Here is a 19,634-nt window from a genome sequence, read left to right on the forward strand (position 1 = left end):
AAAGAGATTTCTACAGTTTGGAGAGTTGAAGGACCATTTTCAAAGCTTTGGAGGGTTTGAGGTAACGAGCTGACAGTTCCACAAACCAAGATTTCAACCAATTTTCAAATCTAAACTCATGAAATGCCCAAGTATCTTGCCCCAATATGAGTCCGCCATCCAATCTGTCTCATCATCACTGGTGCTTGAAGCTGCAGAACCACCTTGCCAGCAACCAGGTGCTCCCCCTGTTCTGCTCTGCTGGTCTATTGTGAGTGCTTGGGCAGGGGCGGGGGTGGAGTAGAGGTGCGGTGCTCTAGCTCCACAGGCTGCCCCCCTCATCCTCAGACCTCATGCTTCAGTGCCCCTCCCTGGCATCCAGCCTACAACTTCTAGTGAGGCAAAAGAGAAAGGGGGATGGCAACCACGCTGCCTAGGCCTCCGTGCCCAAGCAGTGCTGGCCTCCCCTTTCCACCCAGGCTTTATCCCATCAGCTTCCCCTGGGCTGCCCACAATTAAAAACCTCTTGAAGCTAATGAAGGTGAATTTAAAATAGCCACCAAATAGTAGCCAGTTATGTTCCCCGGCTGACTAAATAGGGCTTCCTCTTCAAATCGGCTTAATCAACAATACTAGTTAATACATAATTCAAAGTGGAAAGTGTGTGCCTTGACTATAGCAAGGCAGCGACTATCAAAGTTATCCTTTCATAACATTCCCCTCTTATTGACAAGTACTCTGTTGTCAGAGGTGCGATGTTTGAAGAAGCAGCCGTAAGGACTTTTCTAACAATGGTTAGATTTTAACTCCAGTCTCTCTCTCTCCTTGGATGGAAGAATCAATTTCACTTTAAATTAAAAGGACTTCAGCTCTGCTGGAGGCAGACTGGTCAGCCTCTACTAAGGGGCCAGGTTCTTTTATGCTGGCTTGAAGGTCAGGATTAGGAGGGCACCCGGGAGTAATAACCGAATAGCAAACCAGACCTGCAGATGGTTTTCTTGAAACCCTAGACCGAAAAAGCTCTTCCCAGCCATCTTTCCTTTCTCTCTTCCCTAGGTGAATGTAGAAAAATAATCAGATGGCCATTTTCAACCATAATCTACCTTCTTGATAGAATATTGTACAGCTACTAAAAATTATGTTCATGAAGAGAATGTGGTAATATGCAAAAATGCTTAAGATGCAATGTTAAGTGAAAGTGGCAGGATACAAAATTATCTGTATGAATGACTACATTTACGTTGTTGTTGTTTTCTTTTACATCCTATGAATGAAAAGGCAAGGAGGAAATTCATCCAAGTATTAAGATCAGGTTTGTCTGAGTGGTGGAACAATGGATCTTTTTTCCCCTTGACTTTTTCTCTGTATTTTCCAAATTTTCTCTTAATAAGTAATTTTGTAACAAAGAGTTATTTTTAAATGGTATGAATTCTGAGTTCACAGACTTTCCTCATAAGCTGGGTCACAGACTGTATCACATACAGGTTCATGTGAAAAAGGTCTGGTGACCTCAATCCACATAGCAGTAATGTAGTTGTTTCCAGGCAGTTGGGGGGCATGGGTATAGGATTAGTGGTAGGCAAAACTCTAATAATTTGCTTTATTTAAATACCTCCCACCGGTCCTTTTAGAGAATTTACCAGGGAGGGGGGAATATGGAGAGCTGTGCTAGCTCATCCAGTTCCTTTGAATGAATTATAAAATGACACTCCTTCCTCCTAGCAATGCAGCCCTGCACCAGGGCACATGGTTTGGCTGGCTGTCACCTTCACTCACCCCCTCATCCAGGATCACAGCAATCCTGGGTAAGGGGGAGGTGTGTTAAATATGGACTCTAAGAGTACCCTTAAAAGATGCTTTGCCTGAAAAAAAAAAGTATTTCCCAGAGCCATGATGTCAACAGCAGTGCTCTCCTGCCCAAGGAAACCCAAGGGAGAAGTTCTCTCCTTGGGTGTTGTAAACCTGCCCACACACCCACACATGCACATAACTCACTTTGACACAAAGTGGACACACATACTTGCTCAGTTACACAAGTGCACACACATTTTCCCAGACCTCAGTGGAACGCAATCCCAGTCCATAGTCCAAGTTGCTGGATCATCAGGAGGGGAACCAATCACTTAAGGTACATTGTTCCAAATTCATCTGGCTCTTGTTTCAATAACATCAATCACAATTCTTAAATGTGCTGGCACTTCTGCTTTACGTTCTCTTTCTTGATTAAAGACATCATTAGTCACTGTCACAGAGGAGGTCCAGTCAAAGCTGAACCCTCCATAAAAGCAATCAGAGAAGAACGGAGGTAGAGGAAGTTCCCATCAGCTCCTTTGTGGCAAGGGTGCCCCCAAACTAACCAAACTATGTTCTACTTGTAGCAGTTTTTTTTTGGGGGGGGGCTAGGACACCCCCACCCAAAATACACACACACACACAATTTTCCCCACAAGATAAGCTAATGTACTGGTTCTCATGTCTGGCTGCTGCACATTAGAATTTTAAAACCTGGAAAGCTTTTTTAAAAACACCAATGCCTGGACTCCATCCCAGATCAATTTAACCCAAATCACTGGGGTTGGTCCCCAGGCTTGAATTTTTTTTTCTTTTTTAATTCCCCAGGTGATTCTATTATGCATCCAGGGTGGAGAGCACATCCTGAGGACTCTACTCAGCTAAGATTTGCAAGTGCATTTCTGGCACTGAGTAGACAGAAGAGTGCCAGCCCATGCAGGTGGTGAGCTCTAGAGAGTTTAAGAAGAGCGTTTACTCGTTCTCCTCTAGCACCAGGCCTGGCATGGGGTAGGCACCTGTTTGAATTAACTGACCTTAAAACTTAATGATGAACTATCTATCAAGCCAGAAAGAAAACAAAAGGAAGGAGAAAGGATGCTGATTTGAACTAGAAAGGAGGAGGAACAGCCAGAAGGAACACAGCGGGACACAGGACCAGATGGGCAGGGTCAATCCCCAGGTCCCTACGATGCACCTCGAATTAGATTTAAACAATCTTTTAATTGGCAAAGGTGCTGCCTGCTTTTCCCAGGAGAACCGGGGGAAAAACTAGCCAGTCCTTGTCAGCGGGAGGACAGAGCTGCCAAAAACAGTTTGGAGTAGCTTTTGTTTTCTGAACAACAGAACTTCTGCACTTTGGGGCCTTCCCTACCCAAGGAAAGGGGCTGGGGGTAGTCTCTAATGACTGTCAAAGGGTCTGAGCTACTCCCTCTTGGGGCATGGGGTCCCCACTGCTCTCTCTCTCACATGGCACTGGCTGTGGCCATAGAGAAACACCCACATGACTGATGCCGGAGGCTTGTTCTTCGCAATCTCTGGACAACACTGATAGGCACAGAACAGTTTCTTTTTGGGGGGAGCTCACCCCTACCTCCAACTCTTTGAAGCCTCAGCATCACCATTCTTCTGTGAGTAAAGACAGCCTAAATTCAGGCTGGCCCTTCCTTCCCTAGGATTCAATCAGCCGCCAGAGGTTTTCAAGTGGTGTGGGGTTCAGTAAAGGTGTGTGTGTACGTGGGGGAGGGGGAGAGCTTGTTAGAGGTATGGAGACTCTGCAAGCGCAGAGAAGGTGCTTTGTTCTCCCAGTGCCAGGCTACCTGTGCGTGTGATGACTAGGGCTGCACATCAGGAAAGCCCCACCCAGGCACTGTTCTGAGATGGCTTCAGCTCCCAAGGCAGACAGTGAAGATTAAATCTTACATCATTTAATAAACCACTTAAAGGCCCAGTCGCTCTTTTCCTGTTTCCCCAGCAGAGAGGGTGCTCCTGCAGCTTGAAGCTGCTCTGCAAATTGTCCTTTCCAGATGTCAGGAAGGACACCCTCAGCCACTCTGCAGCTCTGTGATGGAGTTAGGTTCTGGCTGACTGGGAAATTCTATGAACTCCTGAATAAAAGAAATTTCTGACACTCCCTTCTTTCCTCTTTCTTTTAACCATTTGTAAGAACTTACCTCTCTTGACCTTATTTTTATTTTCCCCTTCTGCAAATGAGGTCCATTAATTCTAGCCTCATTTTTTTCTTTCAAGGAATGGTATAGGATTAGAACTATTAATGTATACATGCTTTGAGCTCCTTTCAAGAAATAACAGTTAAAAATGATCCACTATTATTATTCTGAAAATGAAATCTGAGAACTGAAGTCCTGCTTACAGGAGATGAAAGGTTAAACACACACACAAAACACAACACCTTAAAAAGGGACACTTCTGGGCTCTGGTTGGGGTTCATGCGAAGACTTGCTACTTTCTTGTGTCACCTACACACCACCACTTTCTGCCTTCCTCTGTCACAGATGTCTACTACTTTGGCCAGCCCCACGAAGGAAGCCTTTCTATAAGCAATTTACAAAAACTGCCCACGTACAGAAGCAGGTGGGCTGGGGAACTTTCACAAACCTTATCTCCAGCCGCTGGGCAAACTATAAGGTCAAATGCAAAATATATAACAAGTTCTGGTGTTTGAGGTTGGGTTTCGATGTGTGAGGACAATATTTTGTGGAAATCAGGACTAAAGCTTAACTTGACACAGATGGTCCAATTAAATAAACATAGAACCACTTTCTTTATCCTCACTTATATTTAGTTTTTTAGAATTCAGAAATCTAGTATCTTTTGGGTAGAAGCAAAGCACAGTGGTTAAAAGCATAGTCTTTGGAGCCAGACTGCCTGGGTTCAAATACTGGTTTGGCTACTTCTTACTAGCTGTGTAACGAGGCAAGTTAGCCTCTTGTGTGCCTCAGTCTTCCCATCTGTAAAATGGGGATAATAATAATACCTACCTCACAGGCCCAACGTGAGAAGTAAGTGGATTAGTATGTGCCAAGCGCACACAAATGCTAATAAGCTCCTTACGGTGATAACTGTGATCATGATTATTATGTACAGTGATGCAGAACTACAGCAACTATTCATCCTGGGTTTTACAGGCTGAACCCAATACTGCGAGGGCCCATCATTCTCTGAGTCTGGTTTAGGAAATACGGTCACTATCCTGGGGACACTTCAAATCCCATTAGAAGGCATATTCCAGACACTAAGGACAGAGTCTCAGAGATGGGGATGTGGTAAAAGACTTTTCTAATAGGCTGGCATGGTCTTGGAAACGCTGGTGGCGTAGTGGTTAAGAGCTCGGCTGCCAACCAAAAGGTTGGCAGTTTGAACCCATCAGGCGCTCCGTGGAAACCAGGCGCGTCTTGGAAACCCTATGGGGCAGTTCTACTCTGCCCTATAGGGTCGCTACGAGTCGAAATCGACTTGATGGCAACAATTTTTTTTTTTTGGGTTTTGCATGGTCTCAGGATTTCTCTCCAGGGTGAGCACTTGTAAGCCACTAACACTTGTAGCCAGGGTATGGCTGCTGGTGAGCATACCTGCAAAGCCTGTGCTCCTGTTGGTGGTTTTGGCATATAGAAAACCCTAGCCCTTGAAGATTTCCTAGTCCTGAATTATTTAGAAAATGTTGTCAACACTTTGCTTTGGAGACTGAACCTGCATGCATTTCATGGGTATAAAGCAATGTTAGTGAGGATGGGAGGTGAAGATTTGTACAAACTTTTGGTGGACATTTTGGTATTAACATTTAAAACGTTCGTACCTTTTTGATCCAGCATTCCAACTTCTTTGGACTTATCCTATACAAACACTTAAGTATGCAAAGAGTTATGTTTGAGAATCACTAAGAATCATTGGTAACAAACAAAATTAGAAACAACTCAACAAATAGTTAAATAAGCTGTATGTAGTTCACCTATACAATGGAAGACATGCAGCCTGTGAAAGGGAGAGGGATCTAGTACGGACAGGAGAGTGTCTCTGATATATGACTAAGAAAAAATACATAGGATACTACAGTAATGATCCTATTTTTGTTTTTGAAAGCAGTCGTGGATGTTAGTTTTGTTTGGGAAAGGGTGAAAGGGAAGAAATATCTGGAGGGAATATGCACTAAATTATCAATGGTAAGCTTGGGGTAGGAATGGAGGTGAGGGAGTGAGAATTTTTCTTTCATTGTTACATATACATTACATTCATTATAACTGACATAACATGTAATAATAATAAAAATAAACAAATAAGCAGCGAGGGCATCTGTACTCGAGGATTCTGCCATTCCCAGAACTCTCAGAAAGGGCAGAGGTCCAGCACAGGGTTTTTTGGTATGTACCCCTCAGCGTGTGTCAGTGAGGACCAAACGACTTCTTCATGCTGGATTCATGGGAACATTTGAGCACCTGAGTTCGCATCTCAGACAGAACTGGAAGGCTTTTTCTTCTACACTCATTTTTGTGGGGAGAGGCTCTACAGTATTCAACATGTTCAAAATCAGACTGATGGACGGCTTTCCAATGTAGTAAACAGGATCCTGGCTAAGACCCAGGAGACCTGGGGTCAAATCCCACCAAAACGGGTTAAGAATAGCTTGCCTCCCAATTCCACAAGGTTGTTGTGAGAATTAGACAATCTTATGGATGAAAAATAACTTTCCAAACTAAAGGAAATACAGAACAACTGATCTTGCTACTACTCTATGCTCCAAATACTGCAGAGGGTTATCTGGGGAGAGGGTACAATAACTGAGCCCTCATGGTAGCATGGAGCTACTCAATCAGTACAAAGACCTGTGGGGAGGGACAATAGGTGATGACCCCTCAAACAATAAGTGGGTGAAGCCCTTTCCAGTGCTGATGGTGAAGGTGGCTGCATTCACTCTGCACTTGCCAATATGCTTGGCGGCATGTGCTGAGAACAGACCTGAGCCCTGCCAGCAGGGAACAGTGCAGCACTGGGGACTATAAGAAGCAAGACAAATTCCCAACCCCCAAGCAGCATTTCTGTTCCAAGCAGAGTGGTGCATGCAAGTCAGAGGTGCTGTGCACTGCAGGAGGCTGCTGCAGAATGTCTGTGGCTGCAGAACATGCTGGATGGAGGACACAGCCATGCTCACAGAGATCACTGCTGCTGCTTTCCAAGGGGCAGGGGAAGAAGACCCCTGCAGGTCCATGGTCAGGGAGTAGTGGCTGTCTCTCATGGCCCACCATGGACAGCAGTTCTGATAGAAATCAACTCCCGTTTCTGACTCTCTTCCTTTGCCATTGAAATTCAGCTGAGACTTTGGATTTTTGTGCAGAAAGACTGTAGAAGCCAATCTGGCTTTGTATAGGCCCTATCAACTGATCAACTTTCAGATGTCTTAGCCATCCCTCCGAGCAGCAACTGCTGGCAAGAGTTACAGGCAGGTGGAGGGCAGTGGTCCATCCACTCTATCCTCTCACAGACAAAGGGACAGAGAAGTTGCGTGGGTGGAGAGCAGAGCAACACATTTGCTTTCCTTTCTTCTTGGGGAGATGAGGAGAAACTGCTGCTGCCAGGGAAGAGGAGCTGTAACAACACAGAGCCAAGTGATGCTAAGTTGAGCATGAGGGTACAATGAAAAGGGATGGGGCTTGCTGCATCATTTTGATTGAGAAGTGTGGTTGGGTATGAAACTCCTTTTGGTTAGATGTATTTCCCATTTATAGCATTTAGCATCATGACCTCGAAGTACTTTCCAGAAACAAGCTAAAGGGGCTTCAGGTAAAAATGGTTGTGTGGCTTCCTCCTTCACCCAACAAGTGGCCCAAAAGGCCTAATGTGACCTGGCTAGTCACCTCTCTGACCTCAGCCACTCCACTCTCCCTCTGTTCACTCTGTTCCAGCCACACTGGCCTCCTTGCTCTTCCTCAAACCTGCCAGACACACTGCCACCTTGGGGCCTTTGGACTTGCCATTCCCTCTGCCTGGAATGCTCTTCCCCCAAATATCTTCAGGGTCGCTCCTTCACCTCCTTTAATTTTTACTCAAACGTCAACTTCTCAGTGATGTCTTCTCTGGACAATGTATCTAAACTTACAGCTCCCACCCTCCATAAGCATCTCATCCCTCTTCCCTACTTTATTTTTCTCCAGAGCATTTATCACTATTTGATGTTCTATTTTATTTTTTATCTTGTTTATTGTCTGTCCCCTCCACTACAATGCAAGCTCCCTGAGGGTAAGGGTTTTGTCTATTTTGTTCACTGCTGTGTCCTCAGTGCCTAGTACAGCATCTGGCACATAGTAGGAGCGCTCTGCTCAGTAAGTTGTCACTGTCTGTGATTTGGTTTCTGACCTTGGCCCTTACATGTGGTTGGGTGGGCAGAGTCACAGAAAAATAGAAGAAATGGAGAAGAGAGGTCAAGAAATGAGGCAAAAGATAAGGAAGAAGATACAAAGAAATATAGAAAATTATGTGTGTGAAGAGGTGATAAGGAGAAAATGAAAGTTAAGAGATTTCTGATTAAATAACAGAGGACTTGTAGAAGGGCAAGTTAGTGCCAAGGAGGAAGAAAAATACAGCCAAGAGAGAAACTCTCCAGAATGTTCAGGAAGTCTAACCTGAACAAGCAGTTGACGCTTGCGAAGAAAGCCTGGGGTTTGGCTGAAGCCACTGCTTTTGGGCTCCTTCCACACCTCTGTTAATGTACTCAGCTGCTAACCAAGAGGATGGAGGTTCAAGTCCACCCAGAGGTACTTCAGAAAAAAGGGCTGGCGATCTACTTCCGCAAAATCAGCCATTGAAAACCCTACGGAGCACAGTTCTATTCTGACACACGTGGGGTTGCCATCAGTCAGAACTGACTCAACAGCAACTGTTTCCTTTTTTTTTTTTTCCATACCACTTGCCTCAATGCCATTTTTGGTAAGCCAAGCGAGTCGTGGACAGTGGGCCTGGAAAGAGGAGAAAAAGACCAGGAAGGGAAAGGAAGAGGAGAAGAAGGGATGGGGTCAAGCAAAAGATGTAGTGAGTGATACAGAGCTGGCTAGATGACGAGCCTCTGGGTATTAGAAAGGGTTCAGAGCAAGCAGTTTTCCTTTAATGCAAGAGGCCCAGGAAAGCTTCAGTTGGACATATGGAGGGAGGAGGCTGCAATGGACAGCAGGAAGAAGGTGGTCTCTGAAGGAGAAGAGATGGGCAGAGGTGGGAGGCAAGCAAGGTATGTTGCTGTTGCATAGCATAAGACCTCTTGAAGGCACTGTGCAGAGAAGTGCCATCTTTGCTTTTCCCATCTGTCTCAAGCCCCTGAGATGTGTTTCTTTTCTTTTTTAGTTTTATGCTTTTATTATGCTAAAGTTTTCATGTTCTTTCCCAAGAATCTTCATGTATATATTAATAATTTGGAAGATATATTTAATAATTTAGAAAAATTGAATAATTTTGTCACATTCAGGAGGATTACAGTATCTTTCTTTTGAATTTGGTAACAAAGTCAGAAAAAGTCACTCTCTGAAACTGAACCCATCAAAATCAATAAAGAACAGATGCTTTAGCCACTTGCCAAATAGCTCAAATGAAGAGGTGATTTATAAATGGAAATAAAGGGACTAGGATGCTTTGTGAGACTCTCCCTAGGAAACTAGGTTTTTAGACTAGAGTGTTTCTCAGTCTAATCAAGGTGATCAATCAAGGTATGTCCCTGGAAGTGGAGTGTATTTAATGCAAATAAAGCTGTGGGTTAAATCAACCATACTATCTAACATATTCAGTCTGATTATCTGAAGTGGGCTGGATGAAGTTTAGCTAAAGAAAGACAAGGGACAAGAATTTTTAGCGTATATTCATCTGGCCCAAAAGAGATTCTTTTCTGATTTGAAAGCCCCAATCCCAATTTTCTAGACATCCTTGATCTGGAGAATGGAAATGAATACAGCTACCCTGGCTAAATGGAAATATTCCTTAAAAACATCTAATTGCCTTTGTCCTAATTCTTTGCTCACTAAACTAACTTGTGATCTGTTAATTGTGTGTAATCTGGCCTCTTTAAAGAGATGCTCACCAAAAATTTCTGAGCTAAGAACATGCCTGTAAATCAGGCCAGAGAGAAATATCCTGTTAGCTGGAAATGGGCATGTCTATATACAGATCCTTCAGTCTCTTGAGACTTTTTGGAAATTGTGTTTTGGTTCCCCTGGCCTGATCATTCCAGACAGTACAGATAAAACCTCTGACAGAACTCTGTACCAAGCCCTGCAAAGCCTGCCACTGGTCATAGGGCTGTGGGTTAGCCTTGTCAAGGTGTTGACAGCCTTTCAGGGGGACACTTGTCTGAAGCAGTCAGCCAGTTTCTCCCTTTTGTCATCTCTTTAAGATGCAATCAAAGTGCAGTGGCCAAAATATATAAGTCAACAGGAGCCCACAGCATATGCTACATCTGAAATTATGTCAATAAACCTGGCATCAGGTCACCAATACGCAACATAGTTTCCAGCATTCATTCTGTACTAACCTATTGTCTAAGCATTCATCTTTCTAAAGAAGCAGAGCACTGAATGCAATATATAAACTCTCATCTGAGATGCTTTTGCCTCTCTTCTTTTGATAATCAGGGAAACTCTACAGAAACAAAGGCAGAGGGAGGGAAAGAAAATGGCCAGGGAGAACAGACACAGAGCTTACCCTTCTTTGGAAAATTCAACCAGCTTAATTCTCTTTTCTAGGGATCAAAGCCTCTCAACTTCATAGTTTTCCATCTCAGTAGCAGAGGACCAGATTCAGACCTGCTATTCTTCCCAGGCAAGATAATTTTAATCTATTTTGCATGTTTTGATAACAATTTCCTTCCCTTCCCCACCTCCAACTGCATCTCCAAACTCTGAAATGCCTCTTAAGCAGCCAAGGATGGCTAGCTCTGCCTGGTCCTCATTATCACTAGGAAGAAGAATCTCACCACAGAAGAAAATCAAGGCGTCTCACACATGGGTGGCCAACCTCTTCTACTCAAGTCACAAGAGAATGGTCACTTAATCAAATTCCATCAGTTGTGTTAAAAATATACTTCCATCAGGTAAGCATCCCTCTCTAAATGTTACAAGACAGTGAAAATGTGCAGATTAATGAGATTTGTAATCCTTTTTCTTTCAACTGTACACACTCCAGGCTGGATGCAAGGTGGCTAAATAGATGTTTTCAGAAGGTCAGCCTGAAGACACAAGTAGCGAGAGTCATAAAGCAACCCCCAGGGTTAGCCATATTGCCCGCACCAAAAGGCAGTGGGGCCACCTGCTGGAAGGCTTGGGCGCTGCTCTCGCTGCTTGTTCCCTCCCTCCCTCCTCTACGTCCTTTGAGCCAGGTCTAGTTATGGCAGGACCACGATCTTTTTCTCCAGCTTCTGTGGTGGGAACAGGAAGTTTCTCATTATCTCATCCAACTCTTCCAGGGCCAGCTGAGCATGGACCTTGGCCACGTCATCGGGCTCCAAACACACCACGTGCTTCAGCAGGTGGTAGAGATCCTTGAGGACATCCCTCAGCACCTGTAGGAGAAAGACACAGTTATGACTGTCTCCTGTGCCAACATTTCTCAGTTTGCCCTAACTGCCTTCTCCTCCTGTCTGAGGGGTTCTGTGAGGAAACCCACAGGCTCCCTTAAGAAAATAATGCATGGCCCTCTAAGGATGAAGATGGAGGGAGAGATGGCTCCACCTCACAGCCCCAACACTTGTATTGAGATAAGCCTCCTTTTGGGTTTCTCATTTACTCCTGCTCCCTCACCACAGAGGCCTTTACTCTCAAGGCTCAAGCATACATCTCGGACTCCTTCCTTTAGTATCAAAGCATGGCAGAGACCTCAGAATCACAGACAGGCAATACTGCCCAGCTAAGATTCTCCTAGAGTATGATTACTAGCATTTTCCTTGCTAGTTCCCCACAAAAGCCCTCTTCTGACAACCACAGAATAGGCTCCTATCTTATGAAGCCCAGGAGGCTATTTCCTTCAACAATTATGCCTTTCCTTGCTACTACTTTTAAAATTTTCCACCATAATTCCATTTCCATAGCTCTGAACTTGTGTTTTGTAAGTGAAGTCCAAGGAGAAAATACAGCATGAGTGTGAGGTGAAGAGATACATGCAATGTGTGTGTCCACCACATGAGCAGAGAATTTTGGTGAACCCATGATGTGTGGGAATTTAGCAAGACTCAAAGTGAGTACAAGGTAAATACGTTACGTTCATGACGTTCATGACAGAGCAAGTGAGGCACTGACAGCCTAGAGGGGCCGTACTTTCCATTCGAACCAGAACTTGACTCAAGCAAAGAAAAGAAGGCAGAGGCATTCTAAGAAACACAAACAACCAAGGAATACTATCATACTCTTACTCATGTTAATTCCCTGCATTAGCCAGCCATTTGCATTGAAAATGATGACTTAGAAGGAAAAGGATAGGACAACTCATAGTCCTTGTTCCTTTCAGTCCTTTCTTATTTATCAGTAAGCCAAAAGTAGAGAGTACTGGTAGAATGTTCACCTATCAAAAAGTGAAATAAAAACAGGTGAGTTAGTTTTGTGCAAAGTTTTCAATGTTCTAAGAATGAAATGCGTATGCATGTATAAACTATAGAATACAAATTGTCTCATTTCAGTGATTCCACATATTAATTAAGTGCTCTTATATTTGCATGTAAAATTGGCATTGCACAATATGAAAATGAACAGGAAAATTCATGCTAATAGTTTAACATTTTAATTTTTCTTTACTTAGAACAACATTAAATAGCAAATAATAAACACCGTGACAAGTTGAGAGAGAAGAGAATGGAAGAAAGAAAAAACTTTCTATTTTAGTACCTTTAATGGTACTTTTTTCTTGCTTTTGAACAAGGGGTCCCACATTTTTAGGCCCCACAAATTATGCAGGCAGCTCTGCAGACAATTCTCAGTACTCCAAGTCCAGTGTCACCACATTCAGCAGCTGAATCCTGTGAACAAACTTCAAAAAGATGCTGCCCAATCTCTGCTGAGGCTTTTCTCCTGCGTTTTCTCAGGGAGCAGCTCAGACACAATACCAGTTAGATCACCTAGCCCAGGCTTCCGACTCCGTGGCACTATCCTTACTGCCCTTTCATAATCTATCTTCAGGTGAGGAAGTCCTATCTTTCCTCAAGGCTGACAGTGTGAAAACGAGAGACAATTCTGGCAAAAGGGTGACTCTCCACAGCTACTGCCTCATGATTACTCACTCGTTCAATAATTATTATTAAGGGCCTACTTCGTGCCCAGGCAGTGGGCTGGTAATAAAAAGATGAATAATGCACAATCCCTACCCTCTGGCTGCCACAGCCTAGCTAAGAAGCTGACACACATCATACAGTGTGATCTGCACTCTGATAAATGTCCATGATTCTGTGGAAGCAGAGAGAAGGAAGTGATTCTGCCTGTGGGGGTGGGTGGGTGGGGGGAGAAGAACATCTCCTAACATGTGAACGGGCCTTCATTCTGACAATTATTTGCAACCAATGGGTGGCACCAAGGAGTTGGCTTGGGGAAGCTTTAGCAAGTCCCCTCAACCCCAAGTCACTTCAAATAAATGCAGATTCTAAGCAAAACCAAAAAGGATCCCTGGTGGTGCTGCTAACGGAAAAGTCAGTGGTTGGAAACCACGCTCCACGGGGGAAAGATGTGGCAGTCTGCTCCCTTAAAGATTTATAGCCTTGGAAACCCTATGGGGCAGACCTACTCTGTCCTACAGGGTCACTATGAGTCAGCATTGACTCTGTGGCAATAGCTATGGGTTTTAAGTAAAACCAACATGCTTGTTATGCGGATACAACTTAAAAACAAGTCTCCTAAGTCTCTCCCCAATGTGTTATAGCTCAAAGTGACTCTTAAAGAGAAATTCTAAAGTTTCCACTGTTTATTATAAGGTCATCTTTTTTTTTTTCTTCCTAGAGGAATCTTACAGCCAGTCAGAAGTATCCTAAGAGATTTTTGCTAGGTCCTCCTAACATACAAAGTAATGTTAACTTTTATTTGTTAAAAGGGAAGTTCTGAGATATTCTGTTCTGTTAAGGTGTTCTGTTCCTTCCTGGTGTGGGTAGGAATTTTCCCCTCAGCACTGCTGTGTCCTTAAAATAACAATAATGCTTGTGCAAACACCACTTCATACTTGAGGGGTGCTGAGTTCCTTGTTATCAGTTACCGGATCTCCTTTTTAGGTAACTGAGTGTTAAACAAAGGCTCCTTCTTAATTAATGGGTCTGTCTTAGCAATCCACCCAGGTACCGCTTCTCCCCAGTCCCTGTAACTCTGGGGATCCCACACATCACAGACTTCCTCTGGACTCCCCAAGGATCAAAGCTTCCTGCCAGCCAGGGATAGTCACCAAATCCCATGGATCAAGGATTGAATACAAGGAAAGTTCAAAGGTAAAGTTATTCACAGGAGCCTCTGTGGTGGGCAGGATATAGGCAATCCCACGGAGGAAACCTCTCATTAACAGTTCAACACACCTGCCATTCTTCCCCACCGCATCAAGGCCCAAAGACTCCAGGGAAGCTATGTGTGGGGGTGGGTGCATCTCATTCAGAGTTGATCTATCTTAGTTTATAGCAACAGTGGTTGAAATAAACATCTTCACCATCTGAGGAGCTCTTAGGGGGCATCTTAAGGAAGTACCCAGATTCCTAGTCTGAAAACTGTTTGGAAGGGGGTGCGGTACAGGTGCTTTATCAAAAGAATTTACAGTGCTCCCCACACCCCTCACACACACACTCACTCCAGGCACCAGTTTCCTGAAGCATACAAAGCTGATGCTTCAGGGACAAGGGCAGTCTTTAGAGTTAGAAATGGCTTAGAAAAGTCCAGATGAGGCAGGGCACATTGAAAAGGGAATAGTGTGAGTAAAAGAGTGCCTTAGGCACACAGGTGCACTGTCAATGTAAAAGCAGGAAACCAGTGCCTCTGACTCTTTGAATGAGCTTGACCTGGAACATCCCCCAAGTGGCTGTTGTATGTTTGAGTTAAGATCAAAAGAAAAAATAAATGGCAAATATCTTTCTTCTTTTTAATGCCTAAGTTTATTTATTTATTTGATTATAAAAAAGCAATAGAACCACAATCCAGAATATCTGGAAAATAGAGGGGGAAAAAAAATTCTCTAATCTGACTACCTCTGTAACACAAGTTCCATTAGTAAAGATGTTTCCTAATGAATAGATTCATTTACATTTAAAAAATATTTTTTAAAGTTATTTACATTTCAAGGTGATTTTATAAGTGGAACTTGGGGAATGACATTGCTAGTCTTTTGTTATTATTATGTGGAGTCATCAAGACATAACACAAATGGTTACAGCCATTTACAGAAACAAGGACTCGGGAAAGATGGGATATAGTGGAAGATTTTCCATCTATGATTTCTTAATATTTAAGGGGAAATTGTTTGCTAAATATAAAAAAAGTTAAGTGCTTAATGGTACTTAAACTTAGTCTTCTATAGCACCAATAGATGAGGCAAAAAAAAAACAAACCCTAAATTCCATACAATCCTATCAACCAACAGTTTTGGATCTCTTTGTGGCTAAGAAATAAATAGTATTGGGCACAGAAACAAACCAACAAACAAACCTGAGGAATAACAAGGAAGTCAGAAACTGAAATAAAAGGCAGGGGGCAGATACTTGGGAAAGGAGGTAAACACAGAGTTAGTGGCCTGGCAGACAAACATTCTCTAGATAGAGGCCCAGAAGAGAATACCCCAGAATCCAGCTAATTCCGCTTAAAAACATGTTGGAATAGGCATTAAGTGTGGTATAAGCCTCTCAGGAAGCTATGGTCCAACTTTTAAGAAGCCGTGTTTTGACCACTGTGCCTTCACGCTAAAACTAATATATGATGTTGTGGATGAAGGAAGTGAAAATGAACAGATGAGACTAGTTATGGCGCAGAGTGTCAATCAGCACCAATACAGCACAACTCAGAAAACATTTCCCAAATTGTATGTAGGAGACTATGCTAAGAATTCTGGGTGATAAGGGACAGTGCTTGCCCCTTAGGAGCTCACCAGTGTAACGGGGAGACGGCGCACAGAGTCATACCTAGTGGTCTGGAGGCAGGCGACAGGGGAAGTGAATCAGGTATTTCCAATTACTAGCCAGGGAATTTTGAGCAAACTAGTTTACCTCTAGGAACCCCAGTGATCTTATCTGTAAAGTGTAGGTAACAGTGCCTTCTTTTAAGGCTCTGGTAAGAATCAGAGTTAATATCTACAAAGATCCAAGCACAAGGATGTGCATATATTAAAAAAAAACAAAAAAAAAAAACCCTTGCCATTGAGTCAATTTCGACTCATAGCAAGCCTATAGGACAGAGTCAAACTGCCCCATAGGGTTTCCAAGGAGCGGCTGGTGGATTCGAACTGCTGACCTTTCGGTTAGCAGCCGAGCTCTTAACCACTGCACCACCAGGGCTCCACAGTGCATACAAAACCCACTGCCACTGAGCAAATTCTGACTCATAGCAACCCCATGGGCTTTCCAAAGTTGTAAATCTCTATGGAAGCAGACTGCCACATCTCTCTTCTGCAGAGTGGCTGGTGGTTTCAAACCACTGACCTTTTGATTAGCAGCGGACCGCTTTAACTACTGTGCCACCAGGGCTCCTTATAGTGCATATACCAAACCCACTGCTGTCGAGTCGATTCCAACCCCTAGCAACCCTACAGAACAGAGCAGAACTGCCCCACAGCGTTTCCAAGGAGCTGGTGGATTTGGACTCTCAACTTTTTGGTTAGCAGCTGAGCTCTTAACCACTAGGCCACCAGGGCTCCTATAGTGCATATTAAAAAAAAAAAAAATTGCTGTTGAGGTTCTGACTCATTGCGAACCTATAGGACAGAGTAGAACTGCCCTATAGGGTTTTCAAGCAGCAGCTGGTGGATTTCAACTGCCGACCTTTTGGTTAGCAGCCGTATCACTTAACCACTGCACCACCAGGGTTCCATCGTGCATATAGTGGGTGCTAAGTAAGTGGTGGTGTGTCAGTCTCCCTAATAGTTTGATCTCCATGAGGGCCAGGGCTGTGTCTATCTTGTAACTCTTATAAAACTGAGGCCTAGAACAGAGCCTGGCACATAGTAGCTCTGGCATGTAGTAAATCTCTGATGAATGAATGAATGAATAATAATAGCTAATGCTTACATAGCACCTGTTATGTGCCAGGTACGGTTCTCAGCACTTTACAAATATTAACTCATTTAATCCTCACAACAACACAGTGAGATAGGTACTATTATTCCATATTTGCCCCAGGTCATATAGCTAGTAACTGGTTGAGCCAGGAGTCAAAAAAACTCTGGCAGCCTGGCTCTAGAGCCCGCGTTCCTCATCAATCCCTACACTATTCTGCCTTTCAATGTGGTTATTATTTTCACTGTGACAAAGTGGGGATCATAAAGCACATATACCGCATACCCTATAAGTATGCTGTGGGGACCAAATGGGATGATGTATGTGAGAGGATTTTGCTATCAAACAAAGCAATATATAGTTCAAAGTATTATTATTACCCCAACATTGAGATAATTGGGTTTACTATCAAGGACCTGAAAAAATAGGGGAAAGGCACAACTCTGAAAACACAAAATAGAGAGCACAAGCCACATAAACAGTGGTCAGGTAGATGACTAAATGGAGGGGACTGAAGAAGAGCGGGGGAGATGTAAAAGAGGAGAAATAGATTTAATGTCGTCTGAGTGCGGTATTGGGGCCAGAGGGGGTCAGATAATGGTGCTTATCTGACAAACAGGAACACTCTGACCGTGTTATTCAGCAGAGTTGAGAGTACTAGGAAGAATTTTGCTGGGCAAGCAGAGAGGAGCCAGACTCTGAGGTCTAAGCGGTGAGCAGCCTCTAAGATAATAGACAGAAAACAAATAAAATAGGGAAGCAGACTAGAGGCAGACAATCTGAACCTCATTCAGGGAGTTCTGGCCTAAAGAATAAATGCTGTGCTGATAAAACCTAAAGCTTCACTTTGATGGGTCTATGAAAAAGAAATTAGGGCCAATTCAAACAGAAAGACCAGGCTTCTGAGACACCTCATTGAAAGCGCTGGGAGGATCGGCAAAGAAAGACAGGATTACTAATGTCTAAGAGATTTCTATCTATGCCTGACAGATGGAGAATCTCAAACATGCCAAAGTTCAGGGGAGCATTATTATTAACTGGAGGTTACTGAGCTTTTCAAAAACCTTTTATTTTCAAAGTATTTTTCTCTGCTAGACCTAGAGATAAGTGCCATTTGTATCCTTTCTGGATTGTGTCTGGCTATCAAATGGGGAGAATACCTCAAGTGCCAACTGGAGATGGGGTATGGAGAAGGGGATGAAGCGGGGTATCGTGTGATTTTCACTGAAGAATAGGGGGGGAAATTTAACTGATCAAATGAGACCAGAATTGGATGGTGCCCGGCTACCATTACTGAGTATTCTGATCAAAGATCCTATAGAAGAATCCTGATCAAAAGGGGGAATATGCAGAACAGAATTCAAATTCTCATGGACTCCAGATTTCCTGGAGCCATGAAAGTTGCAGGAACCCCTGAAACTATTGCTCTGAGATAATTTTAAACTTTAAACCAGAAATATCTCCTGAAATTTTCTTAAAACCAAACAATAGTTTAGTTTAACCAGTATTAAATGTCTGCCTTGAGCACTATACTCTTTTAAGAACTATCTATACGGGATCAAAATGTTAACAGCAACTCCAAAGATCAGATAGCAACCTTAGGGCAAAGTGAATTTATGTTAATGGGGGAGGGACAACTCAGAAAAAAAGGGTTAAAATGGTTGCCAAGTCTAAGAATGTAACCAGTGTCACTAAATGGTACATGTAGACACTATTCAATTGGTGTGTGTTTTGCTGTGTATATTCTCAACAACAACAAAATAAAAAAAAAAAAATTTTAACTGGCCAAGTGCTAAAACTGCTACAGAGACAAAAACCAGCTAGGCAGTTAGAGGACAAAGACCAAGGCAGCAGCAAGCAGTTAACCCCTGGTAGGGGTGGTAGCTCAGGGCCCCTAAAGAAAAAGTAGGCAATTGGACTTACCAACCCCTAACTATGTGTGATTCTAGGCTAGCTTATGTGGAAGCAAGCTACCCAGGGGCTTTGAGAGGTCAGAGACTAGCCCTGACAGGGGCTGCATACCGCTCTGTGCGGCAGGAACAGGAGCAGCAGCTGCCGCGGTGATAGGAGCAGCGGTGGCAGCATCTTTCAGAATGTCTTTAAATAGCAGCCTGAGGAAGGCGGTAGCTTTTCTACACCCCGAAAGGCACTGAAATAGAACAAAGAAGGCAGGAAAAATGGCCGGGCCTTGCAGGAGAAGAGACTGGGAGCATTATCCTTAGAAGATTACAATCCCAGCTCTCGAACTGTACTCAATCACCTCACATCGGGAAAAAGGGCTGCGTTTTCCCTGGCCCTTGAGGATCTCCATGTAGACACTTGCAGAGGGGAGCACAGCCTGGCTCCGTTTCCACACCTAACACAGCTTGTGTGGGGTTAGACAGCTCCTGATAATGGCTCAGGACTACCATTTATTGAGTGTTCGCTACATTTCGGTCACTGTGCTAAGCCCTTTATACACATTATCTCATTTAGTCCTATGAAGTAGGTATTATTGGCCCCAGTTTACAGATTAGGGAAAGAGGGGTTTAGGGAGGCTTAGTGATTTGCTCAAGGACACATACTGTCTGTCTGGTCTAACTCAGCAATCCTTTTATTTTTTATTGTACTTCAGGTGATGGTTTACAGAACAAATAGTTTCTCACGAAACAGTAGTACACATATT

At 43.5% G+C, this 19,634-nt stretch overlaps 1 protein-coding gene across 2 annotated transcripts in view; it reads right to left on the minus strand.

The window, feature by feature from the left end:
• Positions 1-9,105: 9,105 nt before the first annotated feature.
• The window catches only part of TANGO6 (transport and golgi organization 6 homolog), a 176,545-nt gene continuing 166,016 nt past the window's right edge, over positions 9,106-19,634 (minus strand). For both annotated transcript variants that reach the window (XM_004371450.2, XM_023726793.1), the window contains exon 18: positions 9,106-11,317. In XM_004371450.2, the coding sequence (XP_004371507.1) occupies positions 11,141-11,317 (177 nt within the window). In that variant the 3' untranslated portion in view covers positions 9,106-11,140. The remainder of the gene's footprint in view (positions 11,318-19,634) is intronic.

The sequence above is a fragment of the Trichechus manatus genome, unplaced genomic scaffold (assembly GCF_000243295.1).
Source record: "Trichechus manatus latirostris isolate Lorelei unplaced genomic scaffold, TriManLat1.0 scaffold00014, whole genome shotgun sequence".
Classification (NCBI taxonomy): Eukaryota; Metazoa; Chordata; class Mammalia; order Sirenia; family Trichechidae; genus Trichechus; species Trichechus manatus.